We start from the raw sequence: 22,936 nt of genomic DNA, 5'->3' as shown, positions 1-22,936 counted from the left end.
AATTAGATTATTACATAACTGACCATAGTATTCTTGCTTCAGGATAATTAATTGAGAACCAGAAGAACTATTTGAGTAAATTCATAACACATAATCTGAGATTCATATTACTGAATTGAAAACTAGGAAGGGAGTTTTAACCTTGGACATATTCGACCAAGTAAATGTTCAAAGAAGAAGAATAGGGTTAATTCTATCATTTTATTAGTATTAAACTTTTCCGTTTTTAACTTAAGAATTGCACCTGTTCATTTCTTACTCATTTATTGCTGATTACTATTGATGAGCCCTTATCAGCACCAGAAGTCAGCAAAATGCTTAAGGTTATAAGAAGAGTTTGGAGCACTAATATTCCTCAGGTATCCACGATTAAAACCAGGGGTTGCTCATGTTTACACGTTTATATGCGACATAGTCCCACAATTCAGATTCTAAAACCCCGTGTTATACAAAGTTTCAAATGGAAATCCACACAAAAGAAAAAAGATACAGAGACTGAAAGTGAATCAGAACAAAATGATGAGGATTTTCTAGAAGCTTTCGATAGAAATACGAAGACAATGAAAATTAATGTCCAATCACCCAGGGTTGATGCAATTCTCAAAAGCGCATTGGGAATTGCTAGAAACAAAATTGAAACAATGTTTTATGAAAGTAAAATACGACTTAATGGGGAAAAGGTACTGAAAAAAAGTGTTACTGTGCAAGAAGGTGATGAATTAGATATAATTAAAGGTCCTGATCCGAAAAATGACCAGTTTCTTATAGTGTCCAGGGTTGAAATATTAGGAATATCCCCCAGAGAAGAAGGACTAACTATTAAAGTAAAAAGATGTAAATCCTTAACAGTGGAAAATTATTTATAATTGTTTAATATATTCTTTAAGTTAATGCTAATGTTCTCTGATGTGAACTTGCTCTTTAGTAAAAAGTTAAATTGCATTTATTTAAATGTTTATTATTCGATTTTTAAATCTATGGAATAAATTATGTGACAACTCCAGGGACTAAATTCTAAATAAAAGTTGATGAAATGACAAGTTCATTTATAAAAATACTTTTAATAAGCAAATGAAACAAACTACAAAGTAATATACTTAAGTATATTAACAAATTACATTAAGTTGATCACTATAAAAAATACTGGCAATTATTAGTTTCTATAAATAAAACATAAATAGCATATTTACATTTGTAACTACAATAAACCTACTCTGGAATCAGTGATGAACTCAAGTCGTTGACCAAGAAGTTGTATATGAAATTTGCTTTTCCTCTACTTGCTTGTGGCCTAGAGTTCCTAATTTGATCCCTAAGTAATATATCGCCAAACAAAGAAGCTAAGGTTTTTGCGTCATAACCATTATCCTGTGAATATTTCAGGAGTTCTTGCAAAAACATACAAACATATAGGAAAACGTTGCGGTGTATGTCACTCAGTTTTTGCCGAATTAACTAAAAAAAGAATATAGTCGCATATAGGGGGTCACCAAAGTATGGTATTAAGAAAACAAGCAGTCCTAGAAATCTGAAAAAACAAATTCATTTATTAAATAAAAAAAGAGCATAACTAATCAGTAAAGTGGATTTTTTCCCCAAAATGCAACTTTTTTTTAAGCCTTAAGTTCATTTATTCATATTTTATGTTAGGATAAAGATATTGGATGAAGTTTTTCGAGTTGCTGGGCGCTTATTTGGAAACTTTTTTGCGATATCGCAATCGCGACAGTTATAGCACGGTTTATTTAGGAAAATGTTTGAATACCCCCACTACAGAGCAAACAACATCAAACAAAAATCCTTTAAATTTGTCTTAGCTTTAAAACAGCAAGTTTTTAAATTCAAGATACCAATCGTACCCCCCTGGTGGCCATTTCAGAAACTCGACAAAAATTTACAGCATTTTTTTTGGACAATTTCATTACTTTTTTTTTTAATTTCTAGGACAGTCCGTTTCCCCAATGCCGTACCTGTTGCTTTTAATGGCCACATCTCAAGAAAAACAGATTTAACAAGAAGTGAAAAACTAAAAAACTCAAGATCTGCCAGAGAGAAACCTGCAGATTGTTTTTATAGAAATTAAAATTCTCTTCGAATGATATTTGGAATGCTTATAAATAGTATAAAACAGAATAGTATAAACAGAAGTTTCTTGTACATTTTCTATCTAGGAAAATCGGAAACAGCACTAGTCGTTAGGCAGTGTGAAGTAACTTTATTTTTAATTGACCTACTAAAGTTTGAAATCACTTACCTGTCGACAGTTTTGAAAATTATTTGATGCTGCAACACATACATCTTGCAGATCAAAAGGTATAACAGGTTCTTTGGTATATGATAAAAACAATAACAAAGCTTCGGCAACAGCCTGAACAGACCCAGCTAAAAAAAATTATTAAGGAAAAAGTGCAAAAAATTTAGGCAAGCAGCATGAAGTTCAGTAACTGAATAAATTTATGGACTACTCAATACCTCTCAGTATACTACTAGGGTTAATTTCACAACAAAAATTATTTAAATTAATGAAAAAAAAGGCATTGAAAGAAATACTCAAATTTTTCAGTTTTGAGTCCACCTTGTTATCAAAAAAAAAATTAAGAAAATATTTGAAAGTATTTACACTATTCTGAACAAGATCGCCGGTCGCCGAGATTCAAAATCATGGCAAACTATAGATATTTCAATTAAAAAGAACTGTAAATCAGAAAATTGTAGTTCTCAACCCAGTCTACTATACGGTTTAAACCAAATTATCCTATCTTGTGACGTTTTTCATTTACGACCAATAATTTTTAAACAAAAACGAAAATTTTCAGGATTTTTTAGAATTTTTGCAAAAAAACAACACACCCTGTATGTAATTCGAACAATGTTCGAAGTAGTGGTTATAACCCTGAACCTCTGACGTTTCCTGGTCCTCGAATTTCTCTAATCGAGCGAACGGTTTTCGCGAAAATAATTCTTTTTTGAAACTATGCCGTACGCCGTAATAGTAAATTACGTCATCGCGTCTGGATTGAGTGAGAGGAATAGTGATTTTCATATACATTCCTTGAGTAGCGTGTGTGATAAACGAAAACCGTAAATACAAAAATTGTAGCTGTTGATGCGGCCTATAATACCGTATAAACCAATTAGCCATATTTTTTAAGAATTTTGATTTGCGATTAATAATTTGCCCAGGAAAAGAACAATTTTACGGGTCCTTTAGATTTGTGTCAATAATTAAACAAGTTAAAAGTTATAGTTAGTAACAAATCTTCCCCGTCTCCTATTTAAAGAACTTTGCGGATCGGGTTAACAGTTTTCGAGAAAATAGAGTTTTTCTGCGAGACAAAGTAACCCAAAAAAATTTTTTTTCAAAAATTACTTCGAGATATTTGACGGCGTCCAGTTTTAACAGTTTAAGTGTGAGTCTGGACTTCTACGTTTCTGCTAAATTTGAAGTCGATAGCTGCTCACTTGTTACATTTCCTAATATATATCCAAAAAACAGTCGAAAATTGAATAGAATAATATAAAAGAATGATAAAGGATACGTAAAGGATCTTGGGATCCAAAATCCAACCAATCTCTAATTTTAATAATCTCTTCATGCAACGCAGAAGACTCAAATAATTCTTTTGTTTTCAACCCATGCCTGTACAAATGGTCCACTAAAAGCCACAATTCGCGAGGCACTGAATATATAATTGGAGTTTCGTTGTTCCTCTACAACAATATAATGGATTCTGTACTAACTCAGACAACCAAAAGTCTAAAACAGACTGACCGCTTTCTCCCAATCTTCACCGGATAAGTTCATGATAGGAATTTGAGTTCTGACTAGTGAAGACAGGGCCTGAGTGAAGCAAGATTTCTGGCAAGTACCACTCACAGTGATAAACATATCTTTTCCACCTTTCAAGTGTAACACTAGTATGTCGTAGATTCGTTCAAGATCTGTTTCCAAGTTAACTTCTAACCTTATGTCGCACTTTTCGCCTGAAATAAATTCTAGTTTTTAATAATATATTGTGAACTAAATTGGCGGAAACAATATACCTGGATTTATACTGCCGCAATATGGCAAAATGCGTAACCAGTCTTTACAATAACTTACTTCGTCTAGTTTTTTGATAAATTCAAAATCGGCAGGTACCTAAAATCAAAAATCTCAAATGTTCAGTTCTTTTTTAATGGACTTAGCGCTAAAAATTTGTATTTTAATAATTGTTTTAAAAAATTGGAAGCTAATTTCTGCCACAGAGAAAAGTAGGAAATTTGCTGAGATCATTTTGATATGTTCACATTTTTTAGATTTTTTTTTATACAAAAAATAATAGATAATATTCTACTCACCACTCCAGTATTGGCGATAATAATTTCCTTCGTCTGGGGTTCCCTAAACTTGATTTGTTCAAAATGAACTTCAGACGGGTCAACTGTAACTTGCGGCAAAAATTCGTTTTCATGCTTATCCATTTTCTTGAGCAGATCCTCGTGAACCTTCCTGTATTGGATCGGATCGACCACACTGATTTCTGATTTAAATAGCGCACTAACAGGCCTATGATCGCTGATTTTTAGATCCATATGGCTTCTGTATTCGACCTGATGGATTCCCTTACCCCTCCATAATATTCTGTCAGTCCACGCGGGAGGTCTAGCTTTTTCACTTGTATCATATATGTCTGTATTTAAGTCAAATTTATAAGTAGGTTGAAAGGTAATATTTCCCTCTTCGTAGTCCTGAAATTGGATAACAACTGACATGTGAATATCCAAAACATATTTGCACAACATTGTGTGAGTCACCCAAACTGATAAATAAGAGACCTTGACTTGATAGATTTTCAGTGTAAAAGAATGTGATAAATTTCTCATGTTTAGAATTATAATGCTTTGAAAAATTAGGCTTAAGAATAAATTTGTATAAATATAAATGTATACAATCCCTCATGTCTACATCAAATCAGATTTAATTGTATTATATGACCAAAGGTAACAGAAAAAACTTACCAACAACACGTTCCCGCGTTCTTTTTGTTGATTCAGTTGATCCGCTTTCAACAAAGCGTTCATCTCGTTCCTTTGCAAAAGCGTTTTCACTTGAACATTCGTTAAGTCCGTAATACGATAATTTAAGTCGCCTAGCCAATAAATTTGACTGCAAAATAACAAGACGTGATAAAGATATTTAATGCTTTAAAAGGTCGCGTTTTTATATCGAAATAAAAGTGTAGGAAAACATAATGGAACTAGAAACAAATTAATAATAACTTCAAATTTTCTACAATCAGAGAAAGGAAAAAATATATTCAAGCACAGACAATTACAGCTTTTCTGACAACAGAAATAGCACAACATAATTTTCTACAAATAGAGAAAAAAATATATTCAAGCACAGGCAACTACAGCTTTTCTGGCAACAGAAATAGAAAGCACAACACAATTTTCTACAAATACAACAGAAATAAAAAGCACAATATAAAAATTATGTCTTGCTTCTAGTTGACCTAGAAGAAAAATCTATTAGCCCAATAATATTGGGATGAGTTTAAAAAATCCAATTATACTCTGGGCTATTCGTAATCTAAGTGAATGAAACATGAAGAAACGCACACAACACTTACTCATGATCCTTGATAGCTTGTGGATTTTTTCTAAAGTTTATCCTAGCATTGATATCTTTGTAGTCTTGATTTCTCCTTTCAAACTCCTCTATGTGTGCTGCCAAATGGCAGTTTACAAAGCACAAAGATGTATTGTGAAGTTCCAGTCTCACTGCCACTCCACCTTTATTACCCTAAGCGGGAGAAATAACTATTTTAATGCCTCGAAAGGAACATTAGAAAGGCAAAAGATTTTGATGGATACATCTGTTCAGAACTATCGCACGGCAGCTATTAATATTTTAAATAGAATTCCTTCCGTCTGAGTTGAAAATAAAAACAACGTCAGAAGAGATATAAGCACCAACTAAAAGATAAGCGATAAGTGTTGCGTAGTTCAGATCTGACATATATGTACTATATACAAACAAACCTACTAATATGGTGTATAAATAGCAGATTATGATTTTCTTTGGTTAGACAAAGAGATTTAGAAAATGATTATAAAGAATTAAGCTGATCACACTCATCACTCAGGGGCCATAATCCTGTCCCATAAAGCCAACATCAGCTAAGCTTACTGTTATGCATAAATGAAGCAAAACAATTGTTAATCTTGTGCAACTGATGCGGACACTGAGTGGGTCTAGAATATGGCCTCAAGAAAATATTATCAAATTACCGCTAAAAATCTTCCCCTGAGCCAATTGAATTTCTCGTATAGATACTCCTTGTCCTAACAAATACAGAAACTCAAATGACTATTAGATGGTAGGGCCGAAGAAGAGGATATACAAGACCTGCATTTATTTGTACAGGGTGTCCTGCTGCAGTTAATGACAAAGCTAAAATAACCCAACCTTATTACTGGTAATCACCACAGCTATGACACCCTGTCTGTGTGAATTTTGTTCTCACCATCTTGCCCAATAGTCCTGTCCCCACTGTATCAAATGAGACATTCTTTACATGCTGATAGTGCTTGTTGTTTACCATAACGGCCAACTGCATTCCAACTAAACGAGCTAGTGCAACCAATCTATATTTTGCATCAGAATGTAGCCCATCCATAACAAATTTTCTGAAAAATTTATAATTTGTTTTCTAAATTTGATGCAAATGAGAAAACATGAGCGATACTAAATAAGTTCTCTGAATATGAATATTAAAGTGGACAAAAATTACTCACTGCCATTCTGCTTCTCTAGGTGTATCATTGAAAATAAATGCTTCTTTGCTTAAATCTAGTTCCTGAAATCCCACAGCATATACATCTGGAGGATGTTGATCATAACTCAACCATGAACGAAGTGAAATTGTTGGCGGTTGCCCATTAACATTCCAAGTGCCCACAAAAATTCTACAACAGAAATTTTTTCTTAATGGTACCACTACAAACTTTGCTAAATTTCTTACGTAAATTCATGTTTTTGGGTAAATTCGGCTTCCCTAAGTTTAAGCTGATATTTTAACATAGACTCACGATTTATTGCTGTTTGTCCTTGAGTCATTTTGTCTCTGGATATTACTATGTCAGACTAAAATCATTATTATTTTTCCGTTTATATTACAAAGGCAGGTTTACTAAAAATATTAGGCTACCACCTCAACAAAATTTGGATAACATTAAAATTATACCTAATATTCAAAAATCAAAGCATGATAGTTTATCAAAACAGATAAGATTGATAAAAAATGAGGAGATGAAGTGAGATAAGGGAGAATATTATACTTACCACCTGATCCGAAATATCTGAACATTTATTTGCCTGGATCATTGTCCCAAAATATTTCTCCAACCAAGTAAAATTGGACTTGTTATTTGAAGGAACTGAAAACAGATGTCAACGGCACCAATAATATTGCAATAAAGAATTTTTATTTTTACCTTCTTTAGCTTTTATTACCTCTGAGGCAAAATTTGAACTCTCTTTTCCAATTTCAATTTGAAATTCATACTTTGTTTGTTTATAAGATATTATAAATTTGACATGCTTTTGGCTATTTACCGGCTCGGAATCTAAAATGGAAAAAAGATCTATCTATTAATTATTTTTCTACAATTGGTAATTTTTAAATTAAATTATGTTTCACCTATTGATTTAAATTCAATAATTAAATTAAGTGACTAACTCAACCAACAAGAATTATATATTATATAAAAGAATATCCCAACAAATTTAACAAGAAATATTAAGACAAAATTACACTTACCACAGCTAAAATGATCATCCACTGGAATTACACTTTCAATTGCTAAATCTGAAATACTTATGGGTTTAATTCGGGAAGATATTATTACAAACAAAGCAAATGATTTATTGTACTCCACTAAAGCTAAAATTCTATTGCTATTGTCTATAGGTCCATCAACTAAAGAAACATTTAAGTGAATCTGATGATATCTTAAGGATATAAATTCAGTAACTAGTTGAAAAATAAAGATTTAACATTTAATAGGTACGGCTTATCAAAACCAACTTCCTGTCATGGCAAATATCAGTGCTTCAAAATAAAAATAACTGTGTTAGAATATATATTAACAAATATTTGCCAGTGTTTTTTAATTAAATAAATATTTGATAAGGATACACTTTTTACTACCTCTGCGGCCAAGAATTTCGCTTGTACAATATTAAAAACATCTTGGTGATCTGCTAACATTTTTGATCATTCAAAATCATGATAAATTAATGGTACACTGTTTACACATGGTGAAAATCTCAAAAAATATTGGACATTGAACGACTGAAAATTTAATATTGACATTCAGCCTAACCTTTCTTTGAGATTCTGACGTCAATAGTGACGTTAGCAAAACAGACGTTTTGGTTTATGATTACTATTACACTAAATGAGAGCAACTGCAACGGAAGACACAACGAAAAAAGATAGGTAGAACTCCAGAACCTCCGAAGAAGCAAAAATGATTTTTTTATAGTTTAGTGTTATATTACCGTAATTACATATTTTCTAGGCCATTTTCTAGCGGAAAAAATATTGCGCTTGTCACTGAAATTAGTATTGACATAACGAGTTTGTAGAATTGCAGGAAAATTGATTACCGAATAAAAATTTCATAAAATATAAAAAAATAGAATTTCGTAGCATTGTAAACTTCATGTACATAGAAGAAAAAACTTTTATTTCCATTAGGAAGTTTTTAACTATCTTGATCTAATAAAATTCTAATGCTCGGTAATTGTAGTTCTACCCGTAGGTATTCAACTTATATAGTTAATATATACTTTTTTTTAAATTGAAATAATGGAATAGTTATGTAGAATCGTTTCTACAACATGGTCTCCTAGCAGTAATGTTTGTTATTATTTTAAGGTGTCATATAACCACTGAAATGTTATTAACAATAATTATTACATCATGTAATAGGGCTGGAAGTCCGTCAAATAAATAATTCTTATTTACTGTCTAATTTTATTAGTGGGTGAAAAGATAAAAGAACCACAAATTGATATACCATAATCACTCTTTCGCCATCTGTTGGTGAGTAGAGAAAAATGAGGCATTTTTTCAAAGTTTCTGGAAAAACTGGCTAATAGGACAAGTTGGCTGTGAAGTCCCAAATTTCTATAGATTGCAAATGTCAGATTTCCATTTTGACAATCAAAAACTTGCTAGGTTTAAGTGGGTACTGATTGTTTATGTTGAACAATTTTTGTCCTGCAGTTATATAGGTACACACTGAAATGACTGACTGGATTTTCTGCAATAAATGCACCCTGAAATTACAAGGTGCTGGAAAATTTTTCATCGCTGAATGCGGTCATATTTTTTGCGAAAAATGTGTCGACCACTTGAGTAAGTAGTGCATATATTTTGAAAAATATTCGATTTTATAATAGCCATTTCACACGTAGAGCAAACCAAAACGTGCAATTTTTGTTCAAAACCACTGAAGGTTATAGAACTTTCCAAGGATATGGATCCTTCCTTGCAACCATTTTTTCTGCCCATACAAGATCTCGGCCAACAATTTTTACAGGTTTTTCTCTGATGTCCTTTCGCCTTCGGCAAATTATAGAAAGCATTTTAAATTGTAGGTCGTTAACTTCCAAATGCAGCACAAGAATATGTATTTGCAATCTTTGAATAAAAAATACAGTTTTGCTAAAAAAGAATGCATTCGTTATTACAATGTCAATAAAAAACTGCAGTTGGAGATCAAACTGCTTCGAGATAGGATGGAGGTAATATTTTAGACATTAATTTCATCAATTTGGCTTGGCTACAAAAATCAATACATAGAATGCAATAATATATGAACCACGTATTTGCAGTCGCTTGGGCATAATCCAGAACTTCACACTAGTACCCCAACTCTAGCAAAAGATTTCTCATATCGAAATAATCACTCATCCACCATGTTCCGTAGTCCATACACGCCAAAAATTGGTTCAGTTCCAGGATCTGCGAGAAGAATCATGTCAGATAAGATTGGTATGCAGTGTTTGGTAAGTTGTTAAATATGTATAAACCTTTTGGTTTTTTGTAAACTGTCCTATATCGAAAACATTTATATTTTTATATAAGGTTAAATTTGATAACCGTATTTCGGGAAAGCTATAGGGATAAGCAATAGATGTTGATGCTCAAACTGTAATGATTCCCTGCTTATACAAAACACGATTTGACATTTTAATATCTCGAATGTTAATCTTTTATGTCACACTATGGAAAATTTATATTTAAACCTGAAATTTTATAGACGTTGCAAGCAATATTCAGTAATTGCAAATAATTTCGAAAATACGTTTCCGTTTCCTTATTTTTTTTTACAAAATTGAATTATCTATCGTTCCGGGACAGGTAAATAATCAAATTTTATAATGAAACGAACCATTGTTAGAGGGTGTTGGAGTTTTCTTAACTTATGAAGTATTAGTACTTATAATTACCATTTTAGCAGCATAAGATTTTGTTTATTTTTAATACGCTTGAGCCCACTTTAAATTCAGCACGGCCTTCATTCTCTGTTTGCAGAAAGTTGAGATAGAACCCGCTCAGCATTTTATTCAGGAAATGCGAAACGTGACATGCTGTAAACAAAATATAAGGTACGGCTTTAGGTACCATATCCTGTACGTTCAGCAAAATATATTTTCCGTCTTTTTTCCGGTAGGAAGATATATTAATATTTGCGCCGCTCCGGGTTGGTTTAGCCTTAAAATAATATCCGAGATCAGCGAGATCGGTGGTTGATCGGCGCTTTGATATTTTAAGGTTCAGAGTAAATATTTAAGCAAAATTAATTGTGGCATAACTAAATTTAATCTTTATGGAATGTATGTCCATAAAACTTGTATGGTATTATCTCTGTACGCATTTGTTAAAAAAGGATTCAAAATCGTACTTCATCTGTAGATATATACAACTATTGGATTGCCATACTTTGCATATTTAATTCACACGCTGATTACACTATGTAACAAATAGATTAAGTTAACAAATAGTTTTATTGTTTCCAACAAAATTTAACATAAAAAAAATTAAAAGTGTCTAAAACATTAAACGTTATGCATGATATACAGGGTAATTAACAAGATAGTGTAATCTAAAAATTGGAGATACTTGCAAATGTTGCTAGCTTACAGGATGTGGATTATTTGCAACAAAAATTGAAAAATATACGTAAAAAAATAATTTCAACAATGTTGGCAGTAGCAATACATGAACAAAACATATTATTTTTATCGGTAAAAATCGACAGCGAAATAAAAAAAAATTAAAGAAAATAAATGTTTAATTGCTTGCTCAATATTAGAACATTAAAATTCATGTATTTTTAAATACTAATTTGGTGGAGATGACTTTTGTATTTTTTAAACGAAGAGAAGTGAATTTTCTTGGCGAAATCCACACGCCAAACTATTGCATTTTTTAATATAGGGAGAGGCCACCAATAAAATTAAAAATAATGCACTGCAGCCAATGGTCTTTGCAAACATAAGAAAATGTATAGGTATAATGGTCATATTAAGCATTTACTGTAAAGTATTTTAATCATTTAATTACGATGTCTTTCTTGTATTATTAAAAACTTCTGGATCCGTTCTGCGACGGTTTTTGGTGATTCGAACTAGCTAAGGTTGGCTTCTTCAGAGCTTGACTGAAATTTCAGTCTCAGGCCTGTGGAAGTTTCTTTGAAAAATTGATGTCTTGTAATTTTTACAAAAGTTTTGAAAATGTAAAAATTACTATAGTGATATTAAAAATAGGAGAATATTAAGAATAGGAGAATTATTTGACAGCAGCCTTCTTATTATAAAAAAAATCATCTCAGTCAACTTCAAAATATTTCAATTTTCTAATAAATGCAGTAAAAAGCTAATAAATGTCTCGATATTATGATATTGAGGCCTGTTCAATAAATTTTTCCTTCTACCATTGTTCCATTTTTACAAAAAAAGGGAGATGTGTAGTTCACGTAATTGACTACCCTTGAGTTAAAATTAAAAAGTCGAAAGTCAATTTTTTAATGTTATTGTTGCCGAAATTATTACAACCATATATAGTTGTTTTTAAGTTTTTGTAAAAAAAAACCTTTTACACACTTTCGTAAACCAGCAGCATTGGTTTAAGGCAAGGTTGGCTTAATCATTTTAAAACTCAGCTCAGCTTTTTTAACCACTGGTGGTGGGATGTTTTTGGTAGATCTTAGCCACATCGCGCGTAAGCGTACTTGTGCTGTTTTGCAAAAAAACTAATGGAGGTAGATAAACTATAGCATGAAGTTGATAAACTTCTTTAGACACTCAAAACTCTCATTCTGCTGTGCCCTGCTCCTGCCAAAACCAACCCATGGTTAAAATGTCGTTTACCAAACTTATATTATTGATGTGTTAGTAATAGCATAGAATTAGTATTTCTTAATTACAAGGTTTTGTCAAACAAACAAAACAACATCGCGTTCTAGATGGTAATTAAATATTCAATTTATAAACGACAAAAGGCAACTCTGTTATCGCGAGTAACACAACAAGCTTTAAATAATCCTTATTAACATGCTAGAATACTGACTGCTATGCGTGTCATCCGATTTCTTTCGCTCAATAAAACATCACAGTAAAACACAATCTGAAATCACACATAACATCCACGGAAATATAGATCGTCTGGTCAGATAGTTTTGTTCCCATATTTACGTTGGACTTATGCGTCTGGGTTTATCGTCTTGGTAAACGCAAATGCACCCGTCTGGCTATTTGTTTAACAAATGGACACAAAACACTTTATCGCTGAGGACGATCTAACTTGGCTCAACTAACCTCGTTAAATAAATCAGGGAAAATTTATAAAGTCGGTAATCTGGCGGGATTATCTATCGAGGACAGAAATCAATATTACGTACCTACTTAGAATAGCGACGTCAACAGACGCGTTTTGAATATTTCATAAAGTTCGGGAGACCCATCGATTAACGGAAATTTAAGGGAAAATATTTATTTTAAAACTTCGTTTCTATTTCCACTTCAACATTTGTATTTATTAGCGTTTTTTTTTTGCATAAATTAGCATTTTATATGGTGAATTTTATGTTTTTCGATATGTATGTTAGGTTAGGATAAAGATATTGCGATGCATTTTTAACGGAACCCTTAATATGGAAGGGCGTAAAAAAGTCATGTCGAATTTACTTTTTTTCTATTTTTTTGTGATTGTTAGGAAATGGCATCTGGTGGCAAGGGTAAGCAACAGCGGTTGAAGCACCATTGACAGCCTAGAAAGTCATTTTTAGCCACTTCAAGTTTAACTATAACAAAATTTTGTAAATTTTTAAATATCAGTAGCCATTTCAGAAAGTCGAAAATAATTTTCAGCATTTTCTTACTTACTTAGTTACGGAGTTCTTATATATTTACTGGCAATAATTTGACATTTCATCAAAGGTTGTTGAGTCTGCAAAATACATTTCTTATTTTTTTAAAAAAATAATTGTATTTAAATTGTTTTACAGCGTGAAAAAGGAGATGGATCCAAAGTTAGTCATCCTTTCTTTTATTTTCTTTTATATTTATATAATTAATAATATACTTTTTATCAATATTTGTTATATATAGGCTCGCTAGGCTCGCAATATCGACAAGTTATTCCAATAGAGACAGGGTTGGATCCAAAATCAAAAAAGAAAACTCAAAAATTACATAGATTTGTAAACTGAAACAAGGTAGTAGATAAAAATAAAATCGAAAGAATCGAATTTAAAACAGCCTGCTTACATTATTACTTTTGTAATTATTCATGTTAACGTTAAAAAAGTATACAGTAACACTTTTTGAAATATTTACCAACAGTGAATTAAGTGACAGATCTAAGGCATGTAAGCAGGAACCCAAATAAATAATTCATCAACAAAATCCGCTGGTTCATCGATAATTCAAGAGCAAACATTTACAAAAGTGCTGGTTGTTAGGCCCGGCCAGTCCAAACGTATTAGTGGCTACATTTGTTTTGGGCGTCCGCTATTTACATTGTAATTTTTCCAGTGTTATTTTCGGATTGAAGCCGTTATGTAATGCGTACAGCGAGGGAAATTGAACATGCATTTATATTTTGACTAATTAGAGGCGCGAAAACGGTTCGAAACGCGTAAAAATAGAGAGGCTATTAGTCATTTGAAAGGAAAATGTAATTTTAGACCAGCCGTGCAAGTTCGTCAGGGTTAGTGAACCATCATATAATCACGAACCACGAAATTAGATAATCTACGCAAGTTGTGGCAAAAACTGATAATTAATCAGAAAAACTCAATAACTTACTAAGTACACAATATAAATAAAGTTACAAATTATAATTTTGTAGCAAAGTTGTTATTGCTGACTTATTTTTTAGCAAAAAAAAAACAATAAAAAAATTAGGCGGTTATATCCTAAACCGCGAACAATGAAGCTAGATTTAGTTTATAAGGTGGTACCTGCGTCTATGGAAAACTGGGCACTATGATTGTAAGCTGTTATAAGTACTATAAAAGTTCCCTTACAAACAATAATAGGTACTTTGTATTTTTCTTTTCTTCGTCAATCTTTGGAGATATAATGGATGATAATGGATATAATGTGGGATACACAGTAAATTTCTGATGGTAATGTATATATATATATATATATATATATATATATATATATATATATATATATATATATATATATATATATATATATATATATATATATATATATATATATATATATATATAGTAAAGTAAAGTCATAAAACGTCAACAGGTGCGGTATACACAACGAAGTGATAACTCCGCCTCCATAAAAATTACGAATTGAAAACTTTCCCTCTCGCTTTCCTGTTAGGTAGGAAAGGGAATTTAAAAAAAAATCCAATCCAAGTCAATCGGAAACATCGAACCAGTTAATAAAGTTCTTTTATTTGCGAACGGACTATACGCGTTGCTATTGTAGTGGTTTCCAACCAAAAGGAAACTTGCAACTTCTTTTTCATCAGTAATCGATTTAATGCGGTTTAAAAAATATTACCGCTTTAAGTTGAAAAATGACTGCGTAAAAACATATTACAATTTTAGCTCGTTTTGAAAATATTTTCAAACCATCTCCAAAGCGCGGCAAACCGGGTGACGTCATAGCGTGTTTCAAATTATTTTACGTACTGCTTGGTGTCATTTTGCAAAAGCGCGTAATAAAATATTTATTATTAAACTTCATGCCATAACTAAACCTTTCGAATAGGTGAATTTCAATACATTTCAAAGCATATTTTCTATGTTTATAACTATTTTTTACTACTTATCTATATTAACAGGACCTTAACACTTATCGAAACAAGAAATTTTGATACATTTTTTATGAAAATTGCAATCAAAAACCAAGACGTCATGCATGTAATGAAATGTAATGACGTCTCGATCAATAGTATCTTGTTTATAACAGCTTGGATTAATTTGAAAACTTGATGAACGCCGTTTTAGTCACAAGTTATTCTGGCACGAGCGGAGCGAGTGATTCATAAACGAGACTGAAAACAATACCTTCGACCTTTTTTTTGTATATTTTTGGAAAAGAGCACGAATACATTCACTTGGTGAGGTATAACGGGACAATGAGAACAGACATAAGAACAAACAAACAAAATAAAAAATACCGGAAACATCTTTTTTTTTTCTGAAACTAAAAATGACCGAAATTTTAAAGTCTCTACAGCACTACTTTTCAAACGCTCGATCGGTGCTTCATTGAGTATTTAGGGACAGGGAGTAGGAGCGGGAAATAGTCCTTTTTATTCATTCTTGTGAAATTTTCCTGTCAGAAATTTTTAGAGCAAACCAACTAACCAACTAAATCCAATATTTAAAGACATAATAATAGTTTTTCCTATAAGAAATGCTTATCTATGAAACCTACCTTTTTTCCAACCTGTCCTTACGCTTCTCTGCTGAGCTTTCTCATATCGGCGCCACAGCTGGCTTTTGATCTCTAAATTTCGAATTATAAACGCCTACTGGTTAACTGCAACTGGTGTCAGATAACAAGCCAAGTGAGAGTCGAATAAAAATGGTTTCCTAATATTTTTTTATAAATCGCAAATTAAATAGAGTCTGAAATCGGAAACGAAGCGGACAATAGCTTTATGGAGAGTGAGGCAATTTTAGACATAAGTTGGATCGTAATAAATACGCCAAACCTAGATTCAACTCGTGAAAATCATGATATTGACCAAATATGCTTTAATAAAATGTTATGAAAGAGTGATGATTTCTATATAAGAAAGATGCACTACATTTATTTCAGTTAGTTCATTTTGCACATTATATTTCTCAGCCCTATAGCAACTTTTATTCAGAATTTGTTTCGGGTTCAATATTTGAATATTCATATATTATTAACCACTTTTTACAAAACTTCTGGATTCCTCCTGCGTCGAGTTTTGCTGAGTCGAAATTGCTGACGTTTCGCCAATCATCCTTTTTATTCGATAAAACTAAATTCTTGCATGTAATCAGTTCTTCTACCAGCGAAAATTCCGAGAGTCTATAGAAATCTATAAACAAACTGACAATCTTAACCGCGACTCAGGTCTCTACCTGGCACCAATGAGGGAATCAGTCATCCGAGACGGTGTTTATGCCGATCATTAGCGCCCCTTTCAAACAATATATAAGCAGGTACAGAGTAAAATACGAGCCAGTTTCAGTCAAGCTCTGAAGAAGCCAACAGGATGATTGACGAAACGTCAGCAATTTCGACTCAGCAAAAACCGACGCAGCAGGAATACAGAAGTTTTGTAAACAGTATTACAGTAGCCTGTGGGAGTTTCTTTGAAATATTATTAACCACTTGAAGTTATTTCTAATCCTTGGAATAAAATATTACAAAGTACACATGGCGAATACGGCGTATTGTATCGATATAAAAGTGCAATTTTTACTTAGAATTGTAATCTTCATCTCCAAAAACTTCCGTTTTTTGTCGATATCTCATAAACAGCAACTAAATGTTCTCCCCTGTATCACACTAATGACCAACATTTTACTAAAGCATGTTGGTTGAATATCAAATATGCATTACTAATATGTCGCTCACTGAGATACAGAGTGACTCATTTTTGCACCCCGTATGTGCCTAAACCAAATTTCGAATAAAAATTGGTCACATACCATTCTTGCCGAAGAATCAATCAACAATTCACGAAAAAATATCAAAATCAAACAAATGGTTCGCGAGGATACCATTTTTGTAATTGGGACCCGTTTTTATTGATTTTTTGTGGAGGTGAATGTATTAATTTTTTTATTTTCAAAGAAACTTCCACAGGCTACTGTAATACTTTTTATAAAACTCTTGGATTACTTTTGCGTCGGCTTTTTTTGAGTCGAACTAGCTAACGTTTCGCCAATCATTCTATTGACTTCTTCAGGGCTTCACTGAAACATTTCGGTAGTATCAATCAAGCTCTGAAGAAGCCAACAAGATGATTGGCGGAAAACCGACGCTGGAGGAATCCTAAATGTAGTGTATACCTTTCTTATTTAGAAATCATCATTGGCGCGTCGTAATCTAAAAAAAAAGTAACGTGAGTAACGTAAGAAAGTTATTATTTAGTTATTTAAGTTAAATCATACTAGCGCCCTCTATTTCGTCATCTCGAAAAATAACAATTCAGATCTAAACTTTGGTACCCTATATCTCATTAATGAGCGCCATTTTACTAAGACTAATCTATACATGATTTTGGCGCTTTTATTATGGACCACCGCATATTATTTTGTAAACTTGGTGATATATACTTTAATACTAGATTTTTCTTATTGATGGCAAGTTTCCTGTTCTGCGTAAGGGAAAGCAAGGTACAAAAATTATCGCACGCACGCGCTGGCTGGGGGAAAATAAAACCGTTCCAGTCAAGGACATGTTTATTGCAAAAAAAAACATATAAAAAATAGGTACACCTATCTGTTTCAGGGAAACCCGGCGTGCTCGCCCATCAAGGGCCCGTCGCCCGCCCAGAGGGTACCGCAAGGGTACGCCGCGACCGTCCATCGGAATGTCAACCGGAGCAATCCCGCTGCCGCTCCGGCAGGGTACATGGAAATACTTCGCCGGAATGCCGTTAATCCAGGTCACCCTAGGAAATAGACGTTTATAGTTTTTTTTCCTTTCAGTTTCGGAGCTATTTTAGAAATGTCAAATCGCTCCGCACCTGACTTAAAAGTTAGCTTATAGATTACGTTAGTACGTTCTTTTAATATATACCTCATATGTCTCGTATGTTGACGCTTCCGGCCGAGTGCTCTTAAGCCCGGCAAATAAGAGATTTTCATGTGACAAAAATACTGCTTGGTAAATAGATTGTGCCATCACACATTATAGTTCGTAGTTAGATTTTGTTAAAAAAATTCTAAAAATTTCATTCGTAACTGCAGCTTAATTTCTTATAAACACTTTTCGTTTTTTTCCAAAAAAAAAACAAACTATTGAAGCACTCTCAGTATTGTTAAAGCATGGATAAAATGGAAAATGGAAAAGATAATGAAAGAGCGTTTTTTTTTTGAAAACTCAAGTTTCCCCGCAAAATGAGAATTTGGGGTGGCAGTTTATAAACTTCTACATTGTCAATTTTTTCAACAACATGCAACTTTAACGGGCATTATGTGTTTTTGCATTTGTAGACTATTCAAAGCATGATGAACCGTTTTTTTCAATTTCTTAAAATTTGAATTTGAAAATTTGTTTTTATCTATTTACGGATTTGTTTTTGTGAAATTATTCCCAACCCGATTTATAAGATTTTGGTGTTGAATCTTTTTTGTTTGGGGTACCAAAAAATTATTAGTTCATCCGTAGATGGATAAGGAAGAGTTCCATTCCGGGGAGAGCATTGAAAATTATTGTTTCATAATTTAGATGGATAACGAAAAATTTCATTTAAAAAAATTTCTACCAAATATACCACCATAAAATAAAGAAAATAAAAAATTAAGAGGAAATTGCCTTATCGAGAGTAGATTAATCTATTGCATCTACGTTGCTTTATTAAAATTTTAGTTAAAAAGTCAAATATAGTCTCTATAATAATACGTAGGAAGATTTTTTTATCATTTAGAGCGGGCAAATGCCACCCTACCAAACCGTTGCGTAAGCTCATGTTCCTCTACAGTTCTCCTCGCTTGTTGTGGTTGTTTCACTAGTTTTAATTTTTACTTGTAAAAAAAAAAACATTTTTTAATTTCTTTTTTTAATTATTGATTTATTCGTTAGGTGGATAAGGCAGAAATCTTGCTAGCAAAATATATCACCACAAAATTGCCAATGCAGTGAAACTTGAATTCCTTTAGATTTAATAACTTGTTCCATTTTCTTGTGCCATCGGGACTTTACTGACGCATCAGCTGTGTACAATGTTAGGCATACAAGTTATAATAATATATAAATTAGCACCAAAAAACACAAAATATAAATAAGTTAAAGATTATGAATAAATTTTTCAGTTTTTCTTGGCACATGTGCATAGTGTCTCGATTGAGCATATTTTTGAAGTACAATATTGTTGGTAGACTGTACCTCTTCTGTATAATATTACGTAAATAAAGTTTTTTTTAACATTTAGAGGGGGCAAATGTCAACGCACCAAACCATAAGCGATTTTGTTCTCTGTATTGAGATTGTTCAATAGTTTTTCTTTTTACTTGTAAGAAAGAAAAACTATTTAAATTGTTTTTAAAACGCTAGCATTGCGAGTGGAATTGGTAACAAAATCTAAATAACGGACTATCTTTTTTTCCGTTGGCAGTATTTTTGAAAACTCTTTGTGTGGCGTCATCGACAAATGAATTTTTCGAATAATGCAATCGATGAAAATGTCCGCCGCCGTTAATAAACGCAACCCGATAAGGATCCGTAAAACGCGCAAATAAATTACGAGTTAAGTGCTGGATCGATTGTTTTCGTAACTCAATTATGAACAAAGTAAACTCTTCCGGGAGCGAGGGATATTTGTGCGCCATTTTTTTTTTGCTACGGAATTATTGCAAGTTAAAGTAAACTTAGCGAAGGGAGGGCAGGCGGTGGTGTTTACTTTGAATTTCTCGATAGGGGGTTAAAGGTCATCGCGATCGAGATGTTCGATTCGATATTTCTTTTTATTAGAGTAGTGTTCAAGTTTTGGTTAGTTTTGTTATTGTTTTTCTGCAACTTCGACAACAGTAATTTCCTGTAAAAACATTTCTTTTTGGATTGGGATTATATCGAAGAAACAAAGAATATTTGTAGCGAAAATAATACTTTTTTATTATACGTCGATTCTTTGGAAAACGTTGATATCTATTGACAATCTTTATTTTTGTGAAAAATAATGGATAGTTGTTTTTTTTTCGCAAAAGTTATTAAAATGTGACAACTTAGTTTTTATTTATTTTCTCTTTTTACCTGTACACACATGGACCTATTTTTTTTTGCTAATTGAAGAAAATCGCTTTCGAATAAATTTATCGGAAGATACTTAAATTCTTTTAAGTTAATCAGCATTTATTTAAAAATACTTCTGTGATTTTACTTATGCTTGTCCTTTCCTTATTTTCTTAGAACTTCTATTGAAACATTAAAATTATACAGGGTTTCAAAAATGCGCCGACGTTGCAGTGTAGGGCCGGAATAGTTTTAAACATATTTAAATAACGAACGGCTTGTGTGAAAATCTTCACTTCTCCACTTTCAATTTTCATTCATAATTTTATTTAGTGTCAAATTATTTAGTGCTAAGTTGCTGAACCAAAGGGTTCACAAAATTAATGTTCCGAAACTTACGTTTTGTCAATTTTTTCGAGTTGAGATTCGCAAACAAAAAAGTTCTATTTTTAGTGGCTTTTTCAAAATAAATAACAAAACTTGCAAAAAAAAGTAAGTGGCGTACATCTCTTTGGCAATACGATACAATACAATTTTCAACGACATCGGACAATTTTTTTTAATAAATTGTTAAAAATGTTTTTTTATTGTTAAAGTTTTTTGGAAAGCAAAATTGGAACTTTTGACGTAAGCATTTTCGGAACTACGTTTATATGAATTTTCTTCCTTTTTTCTGATGAAACTACAGGCGAGCTTTGCGTGTTTTTTGAAACGCCCTGTATATATTAATTTAATTGAGTGTTACTGGGATTCGGAACGTGAGTGTTCGAACTTGAAGGTGGTAATTTTTACTTCAATTTGCATTAACAAAAGGTACGGCGAAAACAGAATTGAACTTTTGATTTTGTATTATAAAAGGATATTATAAGTAGGTAAACATTTTGATTGATGAGGTAATGATATTAATCACTAGAGCAGTTTTTATTAGTTCAGATCTCGCCACCAAGGGGAAATGCGAAAGTCGATAGCAAAAAGGAAATTAAAATTGAAATATTTACCGTGCTGATGCAGTTTGTATGTGAATTTCCCAAAACGGCACACAAATATCGTAATATTTACGTAACTATTCGCACCGACCTCATACTTATCAACAATTATTTGTTTAGCGGTTGTGCGTTTAAACATTTGTACATATAAGGTATATTTTGCATTGTTTTGTAGCAATTTCGATTTGCTGATATGAATAACTCGTTTTAATGGTATTTCGATTGTACTGGGATTTCAATTTAATCCACCGAAATGAGAGATATAATAATATTTAGTTCGGGAAATGTTGTGAAAATAATTTTATTGTTTATCAGTCTGGAGGCGAAATTGCTGGTGTTTCAAATACGCTCATCGCGAATTCGAATAAGGTACGATGAAAGCAAATATTTTCCCATAATGAACGAGTTACATGTATACCGGATAATACAGTTTATTATCATAATGGCACTAACAAACGTTACGGGTTTGTATGCAGAAAATGCAAATAGATACATACATATAAATGTATTAACATGGCGTTGTTAACCGGTTGCTATTCAATTTTAAACATTTACTTTGCTACGGGTCACTGATTACTTAAACAATTTTAAGAAAAATTACTGCGACGAATAAAGCCGCTGTATGTGCTCATAAATAAGCGGAACCATATTCAGCAAACAAAAGAAAGTCGAAGAGTTCAAAATAGTTTACCGAAAGGCTTTTTGGAATACTCGTTCAACTAAAATATTTCGCGAACCTCCTATCTAGGAGTCAATATTTACATTTACGTGCGTGATTTTGGAGTATGTAGATTTTTTTTTGTAAAGAAGTTTTATATTACATACTAGAACGATATAATTATAATATGGCACATAAAACACTAAGTTTATTTTTTTAATTAACACTACTAGTTTCAGACAACCTTCTGCACTTTTAACTTAATTAGTAACGGAGTCCTAATAAACTTCACGTAATGCCAATATAAAAACGAATAATTTGTAATATTTTTAAAATCAAAATCGAATTGGCCTTTATGTTATGTTCCGAAAATATCTTTACCAGAAATTTCGTCCCCAGCACCGGCGAAATTTTGGATGGCGTAATTAAAAAAAAATAGTTAAAAGGAAAAGTAAATAAAGGGGTTGCATACAAAGTTAATCCTTCAAAATGGGCTCGAATAACCTGGAGCTTGTTTGCGAATTTTGCTAATTTATTTACCTAGGCTCCGCCACGCGTCTACACAGTTAATTAAATTAAGTACGTAATTAACGCAATTAGGAAATGCATTTCTGGCTTTATTTTGTCATTATATGAAACCAAGAGAAATGAAAACACGAAGATAGTTCGCTCCACTAGATAATTAAAAAAACATAAAAATGCAATAAGAAAAGTAACAAAGTAGAGAAGAATATTATTCCATAGTTTCAAATGACAAAAATGGATAAATAAAAAATAAAATGCAAATTAATTTGTGCTCAAAATAAATCG

General features: G+C 32.2%; 3 protein-coding genes across 6 annotated transcripts in view; 1 reads left to right on the top strand and 2 right to left on the bottom strand.

Moving 5' to 3' along the window:
• Nucleotides 1-133: 133 nt before the first annotated feature.
• On the top strand, nucleotides 134-1,030 carry LOC132702749 (mitochondrial transcription rescue factor 1). The gene has a single exon (XM_060671483.1). The coding sequence runs from the start codon at nucleotides 315-317 to the stop codon at nucleotides 864-866; it is 552 nt and encodes a 183-aa protein (XP_060527466.1). The 5' UTR covers nucleotides 134-314; the 3' UTR covers nucleotides 867-1,030.
• Nucleotides 1,031-1,108: 78 nt separating this feature from the next.
• On the bottom strand, nucleotides 1,109-8,325 carry LOC132702746 (inositol polyphosphate 5-phosphatase OCRL). Of its 4 annotated transcripts, none has more exons than XM_060671466.1 (16): nucleotides 8,187-8,325; nucleotides 7,809-7,989; nucleotides 7,483-7,614; nucleotides 7,331-7,425; nucleotides 7,011-7,132; nucleotides 6,784-6,954; nucleotides 6,513-6,675; nucleotides 6,277-6,330; nucleotides 5,616-5,788; nucleotides 5,002-5,149; nucleotides 4,342-4,731; nucleotides 4,045-4,141; nucleotides 3,773-3,996; nucleotides 3,540-3,711; nucleotides 2,255-2,382; nucleotides 1,109-1,455 (listed from the first exon to the last, which is right to left on the bottom strand). In XM_060671466.1, the coding sequence occupies exons 1-16, from the start codon at nucleotides 8,256-8,258 to the stop codon at nucleotides 1,210-1,212; spliced, it is 2,568 nt and encodes an 855-aa protein (XP_060527449.1). In that variant the 5' UTR covers nucleotides 8,259-8,325; the 3' UTR covers nucleotides 1,109-1,209. The 4 variants fall into 4 exon arrangements, with proteins under 4 accessions (XP_060527449.1, XP_060527450.1, XP_060527451.1 ...); XM_060671467.1 differs by having other exon boundaries at nucleotides 3,773-3,984; XM_060671468.1 differs by lacking the exon at nucleotides 6,277-6,330.
• Nucleotides 8,326-17,979: 9,654 nt separating this feature from the next.
• Nucleotides 17,980-22,936, bottom strand: part of LOC132702748 (CUGBP Elav-like family member 1) — a 339,946-nt gene continuing 334,989 nt past the window's right edge. Inside the window, exon 8 of the mRNA XM_060671478.1 lies at nucleotides 17,980-18,203. The gene's annotated coding sequence lies outside the window, so the exon portion shown is untranslated. The remainder of the gene's footprint in view (nucleotides 18,204-22,936) is intronic.

Source organism: Cylas formicarius, unplaced genomic scaffold, assembly GCF_029955315.1.
Source record: "Cylas formicarius isolate icCylForm1 unplaced genomic scaffold, icCylForm1.1 PGA_scaffold_6__28_contigs__length_40554024, whole genome shotgun sequence".
NCBI classification, from domain to species: Eukaryota; Metazoa; Arthropoda; class Insecta; order Coleoptera; family Brentidae; genus Cylas; species Cylas formicarius.
The sequence above is the reverse complement of the archived record's forward strand: the minus strand, read 5'-3'. Positions and strand labels throughout refer to the sequence as shown.